A 20622-nucleotide genomic window follows, 5' to 3' on the forward strand; every position below is an offset into this window, starting at 1 on the left:
TCCCTTTTAAAGCTGGTATTGGAGACGAGTAGGTCTAAGACCCTTTCAAAACAAACTGCTTTATATTATGTGAGGTTAAGTTTTGGGAGATACAGGACAGATAAAGTCCAGAGACATATCCAAACCCCAATAATAATAAATCCTGGTAATAAAGGAATTACTTCAGTTTTCAGTATCAACCACTGAAAGTTTTCAGAGAAAACTTTCATTTTACCTTTCACAATTTTACCAATGTTAGGCTATGAATTAATATCCTTTTAGTTTATTTTTCCATGCATCCATAAATTTAGGTTATTTCATTGTATAACTATTGTGATTTTGAAACTTAAAGTTTGAAAAAAAGACAATGATCTTATAATGGAACTGGAAGGTCTCTGACTGGTTTAGTGGGTTGATTGACCTAAAATAGGGATCAGCAAACTTTGTGTATAAAGAGCCAGATGGTAAATGTTTTAGTCTTTGCCAGCCATCCAGTCTCTGTTGCAACTACTCAACTCTGCCCTTGAAAGCAGCCATAAACAATGTGTATATGAGTGGATGTGGCTGCGTATACTACTATATACTCAGTATACATCTTCCCCAAGGACATATATAAGAATATCCATGACAGCATTATATACTGGAAAACATAAACTGGAAACTACCCAAACATCCCTCAACAGCAGAACGTGATATATTCATATGATGGAGTACTATACAGTAATGAGAATAAGCAAATTACTCTTACAGCTTTATTTACAAAAACTGGCAGTGGTAATGGGCATGAGGTTTCACTAGTTGTGTGTGGCTATTTAAATTTTAATTAATTACAATTAGGTAAAATTTAAATTGTTCTCAATCACACCAGCCAAATTTTATTTTTTTTTACTTAAGTATAGTTGATTTACAATGTTGTGTTAATTTCTGCTGTACAGCAGTGATTCAGTTATATATATATGTACATTCTTTTTTAAATATTCTTTTCCATTGTGATTTATCATAGGATATTGAATATAGTTCTCTGTGCTATACAGTAGGACCTTGTTGTTTATCCATTCTATATATAAAAGCTTACATCTGCTCACCCCAACCTCTCACTCCATCCCTCCCCCAGTGCCCTCCCCCCAGTGACCACCAGTCTGTTCTCTATGTCCATGATTCTGTTTCACAGAATCACAAAGGTTCATTTGTGTCACATTTTTAGATTCCACGAATAAGTGATATCATATGGTATTTGTCTTTCTCTTTCTGACTTACTTCACTTAGTATGATAATCTCTAGTTGCACCCGTGTTGCTGCAAATGGCATTATTTCGTTCTTTTTTACAGAGAAGTAGTATTCCGTTGTATATATAATATATACCATGTTTTCTTTATCCATTCATCTGTTAATGGACATTTCGGTTGTTTCCGTGTCTTGGCCATTGTGAATAGTGCTGCTATGAACATAGGGGCATCTTTTTCAATTATAGTTTTGTCCAGATATATGCCCAGGAGTGGGACTGCTGGATCATATGGTAATTCTGTTTTTAGTTTTCTGAGGAACCTTGATACTGTTTTCCAGTGGCCACACCAACTTACATTCCCACCAACAGTTGTAGGAGGGTTCTCTTTTCTCCACATCCTCTCCAGCATTTGTTATTTGTAGTCTTTTTAAAAAAAATAAATTTATTTTATTTTATTTTTGGCTGCATTGGGTCTTTGTTGCTGCACGCGGGCTTTCTCTACTTGCGGCAAGCGGGGGCTACTCTTCATTGTGGTGCGCGGGCTTCTCATTGCAGTGGCTTCTCTTGTTGCAGAGCACAGGCTCTAGGTGCGTGGGCTTCAGTAGTTGTGGCATGTGGGCTCAGTAGTTGTGGTGCACGGGCTCTAGAGCACAGGCTCAGTAGTTGTGGTGCATGGGCTTAGTTGCTCCGCATGTGGGATCTTCCCAGAACAGCGCTCAAACCCATGTCCCCTGCATTGGCAGGCAGATTCTTACCCACTGCACTACCAGCGAAGCCCCCTGTAGACTTTTTAATGATGGCCGTTCTGACTGGTGTGAGGTGGTACCTCATTGTAGTTTTGATTTGCATTTCTCTAATAATTAGCAGTGTTGAGCATCTTTTCACATCTTTTTCATGGCCATCTGTATGTCTTCTTCGGTAAATGTCTGTTTAGGTCTTCTGCCCATTTTTGGATAGGGTTTTGTTGTTGAGTTGTATGAGCTGTTTGTATATTTTGGAAACTAAGCCCTTGTTGGTTGCATCATTTGCAAATATTTTCTCCCATTCTGTAGGTTGTCTTTTCGTTTTGTTTATGGTTTCCTTTGCTGTGCAAAAGCTTGTAAGTTTGATTAGATCCCACACTAGCCATATTTTAAATGCTCTATAGCCACATGTGGCTAGAGGCCACTATACTGGACAGTGCATATGTAGAACATTTCCTTCAATCTCCAAATGTTCTATTAGACAGCTTTGCTCTAGTAATCTTTGCTTTTCCTTCTGCCAGGTACAAACAGGAATCACCAGCCTGGGAAACACTTTAAAATAAATTCATGGTTTAAAGCGTTTTTTTGAACTGTGCAGGTGGTATGAAACTGGGCTGCAAAGCTGTGAAGCCTATCTTGAGATTATGAATTCTCATGAGAGATTTTTTTTCACAGTACTGTTGTTGTGGGTCTGAAGATATTCATGGATAATAGATTCTATTCCTTTGCTCAGATGATGACAGTAATGTTGCAATCACCAGACCAGCTTCAGAAAGCCCCTGTGTGCTGAATGCACCACAACCTTTGGTCTTACCTCGAGTGCCACAGTCTAAGGTGCTGTCCATCACCTCAAATCCGGTAAGTCGCACAGGGGAATGTACTGGAGAACCTAGGACTGTTCTTGTAGACGAAGTTTGCTCAGTTATTTGCCTTAATTGTATCACTATGACTCTTTTCCAGTAAAGTTATGTGTTTATCACAGTAATCCAGTGACTCTTTGCAAAGATAAGTTTAATTTCAGTTTAAAAAATAGCAGCGAATGCACTCATGTCAATGAATTGTACATGTGAAAATGGTTAACAGAGTAATATTATGCTATGTATATTCTACCACAATTAAAAAAAATTTAACCTGTTAAAAAATTAATAGAAAATTAGAGTTGATAAGTAATTCTCAATCAGCTCTTTTGAAAAGGCATCTATAAGCTGTGCAATCTAGACTCAACTATACGGTCAACTTAAGTCTGCTTTGGAAAAAATGAAAAATATGAAAAGAGGGACCAATATCAGATCTTCTATGGCCTTAACATTCTGTCCTTTGAATTTCTTTTTGACTTCTTCCCTCTTTTTTCTCTTATCTCAGACTACCTGGTTTTTGTTTTATTTTAATATTTGAATCTGTTGACATTTTTGCTTTTTGGATGTTTACTAATCATAACCAGATGTAAAAGGCAAATCAAAGGGAGGAGAAAATGGTTTCAAATAAGTCTGTAGACAAGCATATAAAAATGGCCATTTCTTGCAGAAGGTTGATAAGCCTGGTCTCATCCACGTGTAATGATTTATGTAATCCCAGTTCTTACAATGATAGCTTCCCAGTGTTACTTGTAGCAAAAAAAAAGTGTGGGAGCAGGGGAGGGATAAAAAGAAAAAGGATTCTCATCCTTGGCCCATGCTCATCGAGCCTGGGTTTAGTACCACATCTAGTATTTGCTTTGTTGGTGTACTGGCCAGATATTGTGCAGCTATATTTTAAAAAGGGTTATTTAAAAGTAAACTCAGCTTGTGAATCACTATACCGTACACACCTGTAACTTATATAATATGTACATCAACTCTACTTCAATAAAAAAAAGTAAATAAAAATACACTCAGTAAGGCCCATACCTTATCACACTGGAGTATGACCTAGGTAATAATCTAATATTCCTATGATGGTAATAAAATACTTCTACATGTTGAACTGGCCTGGTTATGACCTAGGTAGCCTAAGCCCTGAAAAGTTAACGTACACAGTTCTGGTTGTTAATGACCAAAGGAAGGAGAAGCAATAATCCAAACATTCTTAAGACAAAGTAGGAGGAAAATGCATACTGTGGCAGAGAAGGAGCTGGCCAGAAAGGGCACTTAACTGACTAACTGAGAGAGAAAATAAACAGGACACTAAGGTCGTGGTGGCAGTTAAGATTAAATCCTGCTAACATTAAAATACAATTAACTCCTTCTAATAAAGTCTTCAGAATTTACGTTATTTTTGAGAGCTGACTGCTCCAGGTGTAGTGAAGGAGAAAGCATTAGTTGGTGCAGAGCATAGGATTATGTGATGGTAAAAGAGATAGCGTTTACCCCTATTCTCCCCATTTTTGTTCCATATTTTGTTTTCTAGTATAATGTAAATAATAATAATAAAGGTCCTCTCTCCCCTATGAGAGTGACTATTAATTGCTTTCATCTAAGTTGACCAGGCTTCCCCATTTAGAAATGGAGAGGAAAGCACTCTGATCTTGTCATCTTGACAGTGGACTTGGGGCTCCAGCTGGGGTACTGACCAAGATTTACAAAAGTTAAGGCATAGGAGAAAAATGTATAAATGACCTAATTTGGAAATACTAACTTCTGGCAAAGTTGGGAAACCAAGCTGCTATCTTCACCAACCAATGAGTAACACCTTCTTTTGATATGTAGATGAGTCTCTGTCAAGCAGCAAGTGGTCATCAGCCAAATGTGAATGGTCTCTTGGTTCATGGGATGCCTCTACAGCCAAGAAATCTCTCCCTAATGGACAAGCTCCTGTAAGAAGTATAAAACTTTAAGACTATAGAGTTTAAGTAGATCACTGAGAAATAAAAGGAAAGCAAAGTCAGTCAATCAACATGCATGTATTGAGTACGTACCAAGCAACCAGAGACATCTGGGGAGTAAAAACATATAAGGAAAATGGTCTCCACCTTCAAGGAGCTGGTAAAATAACTGTTGAGAAGGCACAAAGGTAAAAAGAGACCTAACCATACAGGGCATTCCTGTGACTGAGGGCGAAGTTTGTGTCAGTGTGAGCACTATGGTAGTCCCAAAGAAGGGAAGCATTTTGGTGGGTAAGTGTAGGTTTTGAACGTGTCCTTGAAAGATAGAAGTTTGGATAAGCAGAGAAGAGCAGCAAGGCTATTCTAGGTAGGAGGAATGGTGTGGAAAAAGGTTTGGAAACAGGAAAATACAAATATTTAGAAGAGAAAGCCGACCATTTTTGCTGTAGTAGGATAGGAAGCAATAGGTTAGAATTTTAATGTTCTGATCAAAGACCACTGACAACCTTCTACAACTAAAATAGACCATGGTGTGATTAGTGGGAAAGAAGACACTATGAAATTAAAGAACTTTGGGACCAGACTATGGAGGGTTTTGAATGTCATGTTTTTGAGATCCATCCATGTTGTTGCATGTGATTCTCTTTTATTGCCAAGTAGTATTCTATTGTAATAGTACACCACAATTTGTTTATCCATTCTTCCGTTAATGAACACTTGGGCTATTTTCCAGGTTGGGGCTGTTATGTATAAAAGGCACTATGAATATTCTTACACGTCTTTTTTGTGGACCTATGGTCTCATTTTTCAGTATCTAGAAGTGAAAGTGTTACAGAATAGGTTAAGTGTATGCTTAACTTTATAATAAACTGCCATACAATTTTCCAAAGGAATTGTACCATTTTACATTCCCACGTGAGTAATGTGTGAGTCCAGCTGGGGAGCACATATATTTAAAACAGGAATCTGAAAGATAGATTTCACAACAGTAGGACACAGATTGGATTGATGCAGGAGGAAATGAAAGTAAGGAGTCTAATGCAGGAGTTCAGGCTGCTATGGGTCTGTTCTCAAGTTGTAGCAAGACTAAAAAAAGGAATGGAATATTTTAGGAGATATTGCAAAAGAAATCACATTCTATAAAAATACAGGAATCAAAGTCAACTCAGATTTCAAGCTCAAGGAAAGCTTGTTTGGCAGGGGGAAAATGAGCTTAGGGTGTGTTGAGTTTACAATGATGGGCCATGTAGAAGGTCAGATTTGAAGGCTGATCTAGAAGTGTGGAGGTGATAAATCCAGTTATGAATGAATAGTCCAGAGGAAGAATAAAGATGAACAAAGAGCAGCTAAGGCCTAAACCCCTGTAATTAGAAAGCAGTAGGTTGTGTAAAGAAAAGGCTTAAGTGAATGGTTAGGAAGATCAGAAAGATCTCATATGAGTAATGCTCAAGGTTTAGCCCTATTCTGTGATGGGCATTTTTCCTTCAAAGTTCTCCAAACCCTGAGGCATATTTTGCACTAGAGGACACCAAAGTGGCCTGAAAGATTGAGGAACTTGCTGAAAGCCAAGAGCACATGGCAGAGCTTTATTCTTTCACTTCCCTTCCACATCACAGTGTAAATACTATCTCTTAGGTGCCTTACAATAGAATCAAACATTCTCTCATCTGCTTAAAACACAAAAACAAAGCCGCTGAATCTACAAGGCAGAGTTTAAGCTACTGAACTGTTGAGCATGGTATTTTATCAGAGTACTTACAGGAAAGTGTTATATTTCACAGTTGTTTATGCAAATGGGGATCTACTGCCCTGGGCTGTACAAAGCTCTGGACCCTTTGCCTGTTCCCAGCTTTCCAAGGAACCCCCTATCCCTGTAGGCTCCAGCTAGCTCAGCATTTTAATCTCTGCAGTGGGAGCCACACTAGTGCCACACCACTACTAAGCAGCAATATTGGCCTTTCAACTAAGTCTTTCTGGTGACATTCCTTCAGCACAAAAGAATGCTTCAAACATGGTAGGAAGCACAGACCCTGAGGTAAACTTTTGGGAAGCACTTTGGAGTCAGTACCCTACAGGTTAGTCTTTATCAGTAACTGAAGAAGTGACTGTGATGGCAGGTGAAAAATGGACTTGCTTTCCCAAGTCTCCATTCTAGTAAATTATGTGTAAGATTGAAATGATGTCCTTCTTTTAGGTACACATTCTCATGCCTGAGCTAGATTATGTAACTTCTAAAACTAGGTTATTTATTGTTTTCTCTTTTCGCTTTTTTCTCCCTTGAATGTATTTTATAGTCTAAGGCTTTTTACCTTTTGAGTTCTGTCTCCCTGTACAGAGCAATCTTGATCTCACTGTGGGTTTCTGATATTTGGACACTAGAGATCTTGATGACAAGCTACTTATGAGGCCTGGGTCCAGTACCATCCTTTCAACTCGAAATTGGCCAAATCGAGCCCTGGAGCTTAGTACATCATTTCTGTCATATACAGTGCAGTCCGCCAGGAGACGCAATCCCCCACCACGTACCCTTCATCCCATCAGCACAAGCCATTCACGCGCTGGAACACCAAGACCTATGGAAGAAATACTCAGAGGATCCCGAGTGTAGGTTTCAAAAGCAGAATATCTGGAATCTATGGTAAAACTAATGAAGAATTTTACATAGAGAATGAATTTAAATCTAAGATTGAAATATATGCCTAAACAGTAATCATTACATATTCTTATGATGAACTGCACACTGGTGTAAATCTAATACAGAAAAAATGGAGTTAAATTTGAATGAAATATAGATATACTGGATCTTCCTATTGATTTAGCTAAAGATTTATATTTCTACAAATAAAATGTTGGCTAGAATACTTCAGCAGAACTCACCAAAGGAATAAAAGACATATGTATTTTATTAAAACATTTTCCTTAGTGGGAACATCCTCAGTGAAATTCTTCCCCAAATAATAGTTAATTCTCCTTTAATATTTTTCTGTACCATTAGGATCTACCTATTCCATTGACAATGAAAACTTTAAAACCTCAGATAAGTAGATGCTTATACACCAGGAAATATGTCCCTTGGCACGTCTTAGGAAGTAACACTAAACATGTTCTCTTCCCTTTTCCCACCTTTCATTCACTAGACACTCTGAGCCTCACTGTGCAAAAAATACCAAGCCAAGTCTTTAAAATAAAATTCTTTCATTAGTTGTTGACTTACAAAACATCTTAGGATAGTTAATTTCTAAGACTAAGAACAAGGGTGTGAGATGACAACACCATAACTGTGTTTTGAATTCAGCCTCTAAATCCAGGACGTCACTATACTTCTCTCCCAACACTTCTTGATTTTGACTTTTCAATTTCTTGTTACAATTTATCCCAATAGACTTACTAAAAGAGGTGTCCAAAACCACCAAAAATCTTTGTTAGGACACCAGGGTTCTCAGCTGCTCTCTATTTTGTTGATATACCTATATCTAAACTGATATAGCTATACATTCATTTGAGTATGAGTGGTCTTGATGTATAATTAATCTCTCATCCCTCTGACAGTGCTTTTTTCAAAGTGGAAAAGTAAGCTGCTTTGTTTTTTCTGGGACATGAAAAGTATCATTCAGCTTTTAATTACTATCTTGGGCATGAGTAATACTGCAAACTGCTCCAAATCCCATGGAAGGAAATAAGTTTAGGAACTTTACCTGGAAATTATAGTTTTTAGTGAGAAGGACAACCAGAAAGCCCAGAACTGTGAGTTCCATCAGATGTGAAATTACAAATCCATAACTGTCAGAGAAATACAACACAATATAGGGAAAATTGTTTTATTCCAGTTCTCTGTGGGAGAAAGGGTCAACTTCTGCTGTATGCTCAGGATGAAGTTTCAACAATAAGAAAATACTATGAAGGAAACCCAAAACTTTAATTCTCCAAAATCCTTTCATTGAGATCTCTTCACTTAAAAATGTAGGCAGCTTAAAGCTTTCTGTGCATGAAATTAAACTCATCTGCTCAATTTATTTGATTCTAATCAGTTTGCTTATATTGTTATAACTTTATGCTTTCATGTCTTGGTTTCTGCTGATGGGATCTGCAGCCCAGTGGCGGCCGACTCACTCTCCTCTCCCTCACCACTGCCCCTGAGTCGAAATAATCTGCTGCCACCTATTGGCACAGCTGAAGTGGAACACTTGAGTACTGTGGGGCCACAAAGGCAAACGGTATGTCTCTTTCCTATTGCCTTTCAATGTGCTTGTAAAACCTCAGGGTAATTCTGCAGGGTCTGTGCTCTGGTCTTGACTTAACACTATATTTTGTCAAAAGTACACACTGAATTCTGATTCATAACGATGGCATTGGAGCTGCTTGGCCTGCAGTGACCATACCTGTTAGGGTTGATAAAGGACATGCACAGCTCCACTACGAATTAACTGTTTCTGTAATTTTTATCTCTTCTGCAGAAAACCCATGGCGATTCCAGTCGAGCTCGAAGTGCAGCGGTGGATGAGCCTAACCATCAGCAGCCCCACGAGAGGCTCCTTTTACCAGACTTTTTCTCCAGGCCCAACACAACTCAGTCATTTCTGGTAGAGTGACATACTTCCTCTATGGTCTTGATAGTTGAGGAAAGGGGAAAAAAATAGTTTGGCAGACTTAAAGCTTTACATGGTGGCTTAATCAAACTCTAAGAATAAAAGATGAGGTTCTAATAAAAATAATATTTTTAAGTTTTAAGTATATTTTGTTGAAACTCTAACTGGTCTCTGTCACTCATTCTTTTAACTTATACATAAATTGCAAATTCTAAGCAATTTAAAGTTTAGCTATTTCTGAGAATAAGCAAAATGTTAAACCCCAGTGTGTATCAGATTAGCATTAACTTCATTCTCTAACACTGCTCTTAGGGAATTACACAAAAAATGGTATCAGATTATGTATGTGGACTGGTGGATGTGCGAGTTAAGACTTTTGGGGGTTCTTAGTTAATTGGTGTTTGAAATGCTGACAATGCCTTACCACTTAATGTACATTTACTAGCCCTTTTACTTTTAAACAATAGAAGAAAACCTGATTGGGAGACGAGATCATGCACTGACCTTGCCCAAAATTGTAAGCCAGGAGCTCAGCCCCACCTCGTTTGCTTTGTGCAAGAGGGCTTGGAGAGCCTAGGAAGTGACTGGGGCTACACTTATGGCCCAGGAACCAGGCACCAGGAACCCACATCCTATACCAGTTTTCAAGACAGTGGTATTTGCAACACACTTATCTCAACTCATAACCCTTAAAACTGTATCAGCCTAAAGCACTGTACGATTCTTCCTCCATTAGAAGAGTGGTGAGAGTAGTAAATGAATGGGACATTGTACTAGTTTCCTAGGGCTGCTATAACAAATTACCACAAACTGGGTGGCTTAAAACAATAGAAATTTATTCTCTCAATTCCAGAGCCTATTAAGTCCAAAATCAAGGTGTCAGCAGAGCCATGTTCCCTCTGCAGGGAAGAATCTTTTCTTTCCTCTGTCCTAGTTCCTGGGCTGTTCGGCTTACTGCCTGTTTTTGTAAATAAAGTTTTCTTAGAGCAGAGCCACCACGCTCATTCACTGTCTGTGGCTGCTTTCCTACTGTAACAGCAGAACTGAGGAGTTCCACTGACAGTATGTACCACAAAACATAAAACGTTTACTATCTTGCCCTCTACACAAAAAAAAGTTTGCTGATCCCTGATAGAAAACATGGGGCTTCATCAGGAAAGAAAAAAAAAAAATCTCAAATCTCTTAATACCAGTGCTGACAGGAAACTGAGAGGGACGTTTTTATTCTAGAAGTACCAGTGGGATGGTATTGATAGCTTTTTTTAATATCTGCATTTAGGTATTTTAGTTGTATCTTAAAATCTTTAAATCCCTTGAGATAATTTTGAAATGTTTGAGTTCCATATTGAGAGTCACATTTCAAGTATGGAAGTAGTCATGGGTGTTTCAATGTTGCTGAAAAGGTTCTGGTTCTGTTGTTTTAAACAGTCAGCAGGCAATGGAAATCAGATAAAAATTCCCTTCACAGCCAATTTTAAGTATTTAGAAATATTAAACCATACGGATTATTTATAAATGCTAAGATTTTCTTAAAGACATATTAATAAAGTTGTAGAACTTGAAATTTTTACAAGTTAACAATGGCTCTGTGGGCTTCTGGCTTGGGATTTTTCTTACTTGGAACGTAAGAGTACACTTAGCCAACTTGTCCCTCAGAATGTCAGATGATGTCGATTACATTGCTGTCCAACTTCAAGGTTTTCCCTCCTACCAAGTAACACATTATCCTCTGGGAGAAATCACATCGTAAGAAGTGTCTCATCTTCTCTCTTTTTCAGCCGGACACACAGTATCGTCGTTCATGTGCTACTGAGCATCCTCATCAGGCCCGACCTGGTAGGGGATCTGCAGGAACAGGTCGGGCCATGGCTTTTATTTTACTACTATGTGGTTAAGACCCTGCTGTTTTCCATGTTTATTTTTCCTTCCTCCAGATTTTATTACATTTTGTTTTCCTACATCTTTGTAAATTACCTCAAATTCATTTTGGAATATGGGATATAATAAAAAATTACAGAACTCCACTGCTCAAAGCCAGAAAGTTCCAGATTTGTTTTCTCATATAAAAATTAACCTCTTGCCATTCCGGCAAACTACTTTTTTTTTTAATCTAAAAAATTTAAGCCAAATAAGTCATTTTCATAACATTCAAACACTGCATGAATTTTATTAACTTGGCAAACCCCATATTGCTATGGATTAAACTGATCTGGTCAGTTAAGCTGCTAGGCCAAGGTAAGAAAAGAAATTCACAATGTCAAGACACAAGGAGTCTGATTCTATCCCATTAACTTTTTTGTCTTCTAAGTTATATTCTATAGTTTCTATTTTCATGTGAGTGATGAGAGAAAATTTAAGGATGTCTTAATTCTTCCTATAATGGTCTCACCATCAGGGTCATTTTCTCCTTATGTTATAGGTGAAATTTAGAACTATTGGGCAGTTGAAATGTTTCCTGTTAATAATCAGATTAATCAGCAAGTACATTAAAAAGTAATCTGCCTCAAACCTTCTCTGTAATCCAAGTGAATTCTTTTAGTTCAGTTCCTAGTAGCATCATTTGGTAGTCTTTGAATGCTTTCAGTGGATTCGGTTCTTGGATCAGTTCTCAGAGAAGCACTGCTGCCTCTGAGCTAGTTATTACATTTGGCCATGCTGCCGGTCAAGTATAACTAGTATAATATTTAGGTAACTCCTTTTAAATTAGTAGCTATTTTCTAAAATTAGGTTACTGCTTTCATATCTAAATATAGATTTTGTTTCTTTATTTTTACATTATAAAATACACAAACATGATTTTTATTGCCTTGGTAAATATATACTTTACTATTTAGTCACAGGCTCCAAATTTAAAGTCTAACTGATAACTGGAGCAAAAAAGCCCATACATGAACTTGAGACAATCAAATCTAGAATGTCTACTAATGTTACTCTATGATGTCATCTTTGTCTGACAGGTCCTCAGTTACATGGATCTACAAAATCTCAAAACAGAGGTGGACCTATCACTAGAACCAGGCAGGGACCATAGGGCAAGTGAGAAGAACCTGCCTCATGCTGCAGGGAACATGTGGGAAGATTTCACAAATCAGTGTTCAGTCATCTCGTGATGCAGAGCTTGTAAACAGGAGACAACTTGAAACTATCTTCATGAAGAGTTATTTTGGTACAACAGACTGAGAACAGTATCAGCCAAAGATTACATGGGTACTGCTTCTATCTCCAGTTACTGTCTTCTTTCAGCATAAGTTAACCATTTCACTGGACAGTAAAATTTGTACCCAAAGATGTAACAAAAGAGTAATATCCTCCAAATCACTGTTCATATTGTCTGTTAACAATGATCAGTTCAATTATTACAGGATTCTATCAGACTATACATACACAAAAAGTAGGAAATTGTTTGATAACATTACCACTGGCTTCGGAATACTTCTGCTTGTGTTAATTTTTGGACAGGTGTACTCACTTTTACGTCATTTTTAGGAGACAGTGCTGTCAAAAATCTGAGCTACTCATCAAACAGGTGAGTCGTTCCTAAAGTTTTCTCTTTAGATGTCCAATTCCATAGGCAGACAGATATGGCAGGGGTGAGTAACTAAAGACATAAATGTTGAGCACTGGTGTAAAGTAACCTATGTAATAAACCATAATGGATTTTTTTTTCACATAGGACGACTCAACCTCACAACACCTGCTTGACATCAGGTTATGCTTCTTTTCTTCTTAAAGTACTTTAGTGGTCGTATTTATTTCCAAATATTAAACTCACCTTGCTGATTTTCTCCTGCAGATCTAAGAAAGGCAATTTAAAAATTTATAGAATATTTCTATTAGTGAGCCAGCAAGACACAACTTCTTAAAATTTCAGAAACCCTGCAAATTAGTCCAGTATAAACATATCCTAAGAGCAAAGGAAGAGAACTTGGACATTCTTCCAATTTTCACATGGACCTTTCCTGAGTGCACTCATTAACAATGGTTTTAACTATGGCTTACATTTATTTTATTTAAATTTCACTGAATTTTAATTTTGATGATCATACTGGTTTTAGATCTTACTGTTAATCTTCAGAGTTGATCAATTCAATTGGGGTAATTTTATTATTTCGCACTTATCTAATGCTATCACATGAAGACGGATGCTTCAAACAACCTGCATTAAAATTGTATTTTTGATGCAATTAAAGAGTATTTTTTAACCTGTTTATAATCACAAACTGAAAACGTGTCATGGGCTTACCCCAGATAAATCATGATACATAAATCTCATAACAGAAGGCTTGTTTTATGTATATGGTATTGAATATATTAGCTTACAAATCAGAGATTTTAAGTTGAACAGTCCCTAAAAAATTTCCATATATTCTAATGAGTTCATACCAATTCAACTAAATATAAGTGAAAATCTCTGTACCATTCTCACAAATCAATACCAGGAGTACATAATAACAAGCCACTGGATCAAGACGGCTTGCCTTTCAAGGTTAAAGTTAAGAGTCAGAAGGAGCCTCTAACAAGTCATTTAGCCCAGCTCCCTTACTCTTTTATAGAGGAAAGAAGTTCAGACAAGCTCAGTGACTTAAAGACATTCAGCAGTTACAGGCAGGACTACAACATCTCTTGAGGCAACTTAAACCAGGCTATCTGCTACAATGCTGACTACGACTACTTTTCTTCTCTCTTCTTTATCCTAAGCACCATTCATATCGTTTCTAGATCATCTTTTAAATGATCACACTGGGATCATTTAAAAAGCTCCTGGAACTTAACAGTCATTTTTTTACTTGTTTATTTAATCATGTAAGATGCTTGAAGTTATCTGAACACCTGTTTCTCCTATAAACCTCAAGCAAAGAGTGCAAAACTTAGTTGTAAAACAAAAAGGAGAGGGTCTATGCAAGAACATTAAGAAAGCAGGGGTTTCCCTGGTGGCGCAGTGGTTGAGAGTCCGCCTGCCGATGCAGGGGACATGGGTTCATGCCCCGGTCCGGGAAGATACCACATGCCGCGGAGCAGCTAGGCCCGTGAGCCATGGCCGCTGAGCCTGCGCGTCCAGAGCCTGTGCTCTGCAACGGGAAAGGCCACAACAGTGAGAGGCCCGCATACCACAAAAAAAAAAAAAAAAAAAAAAAAAAGACTGAAAGTAAATTGGCAAGTATTTGGAAGACAGATGTCCAGCAAGTGTGTTGAAGGCTAGGTAAAGTACCTGTTCTAATAAACACACACCACTAAATACCCTGCAGCTCACTCCTGTGTGGCAAAATGACAACTGCTAAATGTGGTAGGGATAGATCTGCATTATAGGTACAGTTCCTTGTACAGAAGACCCATAGAAGAGTGCTGTCAGGAAGCATATACCCTTCCGCTCCCTCAATGATCACCACCAAATTCCTTCATAGGAGGACCTCACAGAATGTCATGGTGTTTCCAGGATATACTAACATCAGGTTGAGAGATTCTGTTTGGTTTATGTAGTTGATCTGAATCATTTAGGCTTGAAAGATAACTTTTCTCAAGGGTTAACTTTTGTCTTCAAATCTTGACAGCACCTTGCCTACGATGGCATCAATTAACACCTAAGGAGTTTTGAAGAGAAAATTCCATTATTTCTTTTCTTTCTTGAGAGTTGTTTTTTTCCCCCCTCGTTTGGAAGGTTTGCAGTACTTTGCTTCCATCTGAGCCAGAAAATTGTCCATTTCCTTTTGCCGATCCTTTTGTCTGCTCTGTTTGAGAAGTTAAAACACAAGCTTTCAAAACACAAGACTGTCCACAGAGATAAAAGTACTTAGCAGCTTCCAGGGGCTGGTGGAAAGGGAGAATGGGGAGTGACTGCTAATGGATAAGGGGTTTCTGTTTAGGGTGATGAAAATGTTCTGGAATTACTGCTGATGATTGTAAAACCTAATAAATATACTAAAAACCATTGAACTGTACAATTTAAAAGAATGACTGTATGGTACCTGAATGTCTTAAAAGAAGAAAACAAAATGCCCACAATACTGTACATACACTCCAAAGAAAATATTAGCAGTAAGAATCAGAACATGAAAGAAGTGGTGGCAACCTTCACAGACAACCTGCCAGGTTTACCTGAATGAGTGCTTTCAAGTTATCCACTCCTTCATCAAGCCCCAACTCCTTCCTGCTCATTTCTGCTTCTTTAGCCTCTTCCTGAGCCTAAAACAGAAACTCATGTGAGACGCTATGGCAATCTAGCAAATACTAAAAATACACCCTCTTTCCCCAAAGCAAATTTAAGACTCCTTCAATTTGAAGATTATATAAATTAAAAGGATAAAATTGCATAAATATGACACTCACTAAAAGGCAGCATTGCTGACATCAAGCAGTAGATCCTCTGATTCCAATAAGCATTTCTGACTGCTCCCCATTTGTATTTGCTAGGGGTAAGCAGGTAATTTGGTTTCATAAACCACATGGTGACAGGAAGGAAACCAAAATGCTAGAAGAGCTAAGAAAGGTCACTTAGCCAAGGATGCCCTCAAAATTCTGCCAGGATATAGGCACCTCAGATTCCTCCTCTGGAAACCCAATTTACTACATGTGACTTGGGGCAGCCTTGAGAGCAACCCTGGTTCAAAATTTCCCCTGAGTAGTTAGGATAAACTCTAACAAATTCAGTTTTAACCTTTCTTTACCGGATTTCAAAGCCACCTCCTCTTGCCAAATGTTACTAGGGCACTGATTCCAAAATACCACAAGAATACCTTGGGAAAGGTTAATAAGTTCATTCTTTCCTTCAGGGCAACAAGTAAGACTATAAGAGGCCCCAACCCCAGTGAATTTTCTAAGTAGCAATGAATACTATTAATACTGAGAGTTATGATACATTAGGACCCTGTTATTCCAATAAAGAGACACAGTTTCCATTGTCTACTTTCAGTCCCTGTATTCAATTTATTTCTTTTAATACTGTATTCCCCTCTCCAAGTTTGTGGGAGTCTCACTCAAAAGTATTCCAGCCTCCCGCCCTGCTCCCCCAAACTCTAGGGAAGTTTCTCAAGCTAATAGCCTATTACTGAATACAGCTGTGCTCAGTTTCACCTAAAAAATGATTACCAACTTAAGATAAACTGTCAGCTTGAATCTAGACAGATGTAGCCTATGAGCCAAAATGATGATCTTGATACACATTCCACTTCTCTCAACTCAGCACAGGTGTCAGGTTTCTCCTGTCTCTTTACCTAAAAGCTGCAGACCTACCTCCACCCCCATTTCAGCCATACAAAGTAAAGTACCCACCAAAGAGCTACAGTCCTACACTGTTTGCTCTCCGTGGAGCTCCCATTATGAAAGCCAGGTTGAGGCAATGGTGCCTTTTAATACCAAAAGACCAGAGGCACAGATGTTTGTTACCTTGGATCCACTCCCTCCCTGAACCCCAGATATCCTTAAGCTCCTTTCCCCTGCCATCATCCTTACCCTCACCAACTCCACAGTTTAATATGGGTATAAAGGACACACAAGCCACAGTCCTTGATACTCCACAAAAGTGTACCTCAGAGTGTGTTTGGAAAGACACTGTTATCAAAATAAACTAAATTGTTTGTTTAAAAAAATGTATATTCTGGGTCCAACTCAAGAATCAATCTGGCAAGAACAAAGGAATCTGAATTAACAAAACACAGTTTTAAAGGGACAGCCTCTGTCACCCTCCCCGCCACGCCTTAACCAAGTGAGAATCACTGTCTAGCCTGTGTATCTGGACTCCATTATTTTATCTCCTCAGGAATGCCTCAGCAAGGTTACAAGAATTGGCCCATATGAAGAATATTTCAGTGGTACTTTAAAATGATATTATCTAAGTAATCCATGCAGTAAAATCCTCTTGAGCACAACACAGTAGAAAAAAAGGTTCTCTTAATGAGCTGATCTGCTCATTTTATTAGATGAAAACTACAAATCAAGTTAAACCTAGTCTTTATTTCAGCAGTCTTGTATATATTTTCATTATTGTAAATATCCTCAAATTCTTTTTGGAAGCAGTCAAGATATAAACAGCATTCAAAATCTTACCCTCCTTTTCCTTGCATTCATCTTTTGCTTTGCTTCTTTGACAAAGGCATTATAGGACGGGACCTCTCTGGCATCAATGGCTTGTTGAATAATGTTCCTTATCCTGGGTTCCTCTGTGTACTGCACACACAGCACAGACTCCATGATCTGATCCATGTCACCCTTGAAGTCCAGATAGGCCTGTTTAATATCAGCCAGCTCTTCTTCTGAACCTTTGTATGTCTTCTCAAAAGCTTGAATGTCTTCTAGAGATATCTGAACAAATGAGAGGCATATGCTTTAACTTTGAGAATTTTACTTTAAATAAAAGAAATGCTAGTAAAAAGTATATTTAGGTGTTGAAATGTTTCTCCTCAACTCAGTTACTTGAGTTGAAATTGTTGCAAGGAACCAAAGTTTCTATGCCAAAGATTTTCCAGAGTTCTCCCTAATCCAACCTTTACAACTGCTAAGCTACAGACCAGGAAAATTTAAGTGAAGTTTCCAAGCTAGGAAAAGTTTCAGGACTTACATCGGAATATGTAAAATAAAGCACATCTTGTAAAAAATCAAATGCCCCCATTTCACTACAAGCACTTTACATCAACGGAAATTTAAAGACCCATTTCAGTAAGAGTGTGTGTGTGTGTGTGTGTGTGTGTGTGTGTGTGTAGGTGCATGTGTTATGGATACACACACACGGTTCAAACTAACAGTGAGATATGTCTTCCCTTCTTCAAAGATCGATAAGTAGATAGGTATCTCCTGAGGAACGCCGGTGTGTATGTGTTTATTGATATTTCGAGGCCAAATAAAATTCCTCATTCTTACACAACACAAAATGCAAGGCCTTAGAGGCATTCAATAAACGTTTGTTGAATGAATGATGAAAACAGTCACAAGGAAATCTCCAGAGTTCTTTACCTTTTTAAACAGTAATCTCCAATAGGCCTCCCAGTCCCGATCTTGGCTGAGCACATCAGAATCCTCGTCCACTGTTCCCTGCTCATCGTACACTGCTCTCTGATCTTTGTCACTCAGAACGGAATAGACCTTCCCAAGGATCTGCGGGAAAGAGCATCCAAAAATCAACCCTGCGCCTCTCACTGAAACCGCGCCGCGAGAAATAAAGATTAGAAAACGCCAGGCCGGGTTCGGCTCACTCCACCTGGGCGGGGTCGGGCGGCCAGAAGACGGAGAAAAGCCCGGGCAACCGGCGGACCGGGGTCTAGCGCACCTGGAAGCGGCGGGTGGCGTCCTCCTTGTCGCCCTCGCCCACCCGGTCCGGGTGCACCTGGAGGGACACCTTGCGATAGCCGCGTCGGACCTCGCCGTCTGAGGCCTCGCGCCGCACGCCCAACACTTGGTAAAGGTCGGCGGTGCCGAACACTTCCTCGCACAGCTCCAGAAGCCCCATGGCCGGCAGCGGCGCGGAGCCGGCGGCGACCTCAGCGAAATAAGCCTGACTCCAGTGACGCTGAGCAGACGTGGGCGACACCCTTTTCCCGCGCAAAAAGCCCAGGGCGCCGGCGCCACAAGAGGCGCCGAAATGGGCGGGGCCACGACACCACACTTTACGGCGGTTGCAAAGGGGTGTGTGGCCAAGCTTGCGTCGGCCAGAATTGAGGCGGAGAGTGGAGCCGGCGTCCCTGGTTTCCTCTAGCGCCAGGACCTCCTTCCACCACGCCCTCTCCTCCGCGGCCCTCCTCCCGATGCTCTGGAAATCTCGCATCTACCTTTTCCCCAACGTCCTAGCTCAGTTTATGCAACAATATAAGGAACGTTTATATTAGGCTGAACCTATGCACTGTTTTCTTTTTGCTTTTACAGGGTATCATCGGCATTTGGCAATTTCACATGGTTTAAATTTAACCTGAAGATTAAACAGATTTGTTCTTTTCCAAAGATGATCTGACAAGAGTACATAGAGCTCTGAGGCCCAAATAATTTTGCAACCTACAGGTTGGGACCGCTGGGTAGGGACTTTCCCTTGAGCCCTGCAATTTAAAAACCCTACATTAAACAAAAAGACAAAATACTGGTCTTTTAAAAATTCTTTGTCTGATAGAACTTCTAGATTTGACATTTATTACAGAATCATTTCCATTCACCTTCCAGCTCCTAAATCACCTTCCACTTTGCTGGAGATAACATGGTCCAAATGCTCATCTTATTAAAACCTAAACTTTGGAAGCAAAAGCTTTCTCAAGTGCAGTCCTGGGTTTGAGCATGCTGGACTTGAGTGGGTAGCAAGACAGGCTGATGCAATCATTCAAGACTTGGTGAAAAATCTGGGCCTGGAAATCCAAAGCAAGGCTAGGGCTAGAGAAAACTTTGGAAATCAGGGAGAGGATGAGCTCACATAGGAAGTTTGCATATATAGATCTTAGACAAAAGATAGACCAGGGCACAAAGTGAATACATGAGCTGGAAGAAACTCAGTGGCTCAAAATACCCATTTCACATCAGTTCCCCTCACTGGACAATACTTTCCAGAATTACATTCTCCTCTGCTCTACCAATTAAAGCTTCTCCAAAGACCTCAAACTCTCCAGGGTAGATTATTATCTTTTAAACTTTGAAATGGTTTTCAAAACATTTCTCTTTCCTAGTTCCAAGATCAAACCCAGGTAAAGTCAGTTGCTCTCTGCCTGCTGTGCCTTTAAAGTCGCCCCAAAGTAAGTGGAAGCCAACCAGTGACAACCCTGGGAGAGCCTTGATGACCTCAGATTTTGAGATGGCTGGTAACTGTTCTCAGAATATAAAACCCAGAGAATAAAATAGTTTGGTACATTGATAGGGCTATAGAATCTCCTCTATAAATCTCCTATGTTTTAGTTTTATGTCAGATTATGAAATCTGTATTATCCAATGTGCACTAAAACCATCTAATCCTGCTGCACTTCTGGTGGAACAGAGTATGTGCTATTTGGGTTTTGGGGGACACAACCAGTCATCTGTATTACAAAATCATGATACCTAAACCTGATTCTGTCACTGACTTTTTAAATGGATTTTTGTAAAGCCCCTCATCTTAGCTCATTTCCCCGGCTACAGACAATACGACATGTTGGAAAGGGCTCTCCAGGTAGGAACATTGGGGTCTGACTCTTAGCTCTGCCCAATATTAAAACTATGTGGCCTTGGGCAAGTTTCTACTGCTGAACTTCAGCTTCCACTCCTATAAACGAGATAATCCTACTTAATTTCATGATATCTTATAATTCTCACAAATAACCTTGCACGGAAAAGGCCTAAAATGTATGTGGG

The 20622-nt window shown here is 39.2% G+C and overlaps 2 protein-coding genes across 5 annotated transcripts in view; one reads left to right on the forward strand and one right to left on the reverse strand.

Annotated features, from left to right (window-relative positions):
* The window catches only part of FAM149B1 (family with sequence similarity 149 member B1), a 63638-nt gene extending 48379 nt beyond the window's left edge, over window positions 1-15259 (forward strand). For 2 of the 4 annotated variants that reach the window (XM_060126710.1, XM_060126714.1), the window contains 7 exons: window positions 2681-2805; window positions 4632-4738; window positions 7127-7351; window positions 8838-8961; window positions 9202-9327; window positions 11112-11190; window positions 12291-15259. In XM_060126710.1, coding sequence (XP_059982693.1) covers window positions 2681-2805; window positions 4632-4738; window positions 7127-7351; window positions 8838-8961; window positions 9202-9327; window positions 11112-11190; window positions 12291-12364 — 860 coding nt within the window. In that variant the 3' untranslated portion in view covers window positions 12365-15259. Of the gene's footprint in view, window positions 1-2680; window positions 2806-4631; window positions 4739-7126; window positions 7386-8837; window positions 8962-9201; window positions 9328-11111; window positions 11191-12290 lie in introns of all 4 variants that reach the window. The other 2 variants (XM_060126712.1, XM_060126711.1) reach the window with 2 other exon arrangements.
* DNAJC9 (DnaJ heat shock protein family (Hsp40) member C9) lies at window positions 12084-19084 on the reverse strand. Its single transcript, XM_060126715.1, has 5 exons — window positions 18590-19084; window positions 18277-18417; window positions 17374-17628; window positions 15427-15513; window positions 12084-15059 (listed from the first exon to the last, which is right to left on the reverse strand). The coding sequence occupies exons 1-5, from the start codon at window positions 19082-19084 to the stop codon at window positions 14940-14942; spliced, it is 1098 nt and encodes a 365-aa protein (XP_059982698.1). The 3' UTR covers window positions 12084-14939.
* Between the last annotated feature and the right edge of the window lie 1538 nt (window positions 19085-20622).

The sequence above is a fragment of the Lagenorhynchus albirostris genome, chromosome 16 (assembly GCF_949774975.1).
Source record: "Lagenorhynchus albirostris chromosome 16, mLagAlb1.1, whole genome shotgun sequence".
NCBI lineage: Eukaryota > Metazoa > Chordata > Mammalia > Artiodactyla > Delphinidae > Lagenorhynchus > Lagenorhynchus albirostris.

Coding starts and splice junctions, on each gene's coding strand:
- DNAJC9 (XM_060126715.1), bottom strand. CDS start 19,084: ATGCGAGATTTCCAGAGCATCGGGAGGAGGGCCGCGGAGGAGAGGGCG. Junction 18,418..18,589: donor ACGCCACCCGCCGCTTCCAG/GTGCGCTAGACC, acceptor TCTTTCCCGCAG/ATCCTTGGGAAGGTCTATTC. Junction 15,514..17,373: donor TGAATGCAAGGAAAAGGAGG/GTAAGATTTTGA, acceptor TTTCTGTTTTAG/GCTCAGGAAGAGGCTAAAGA.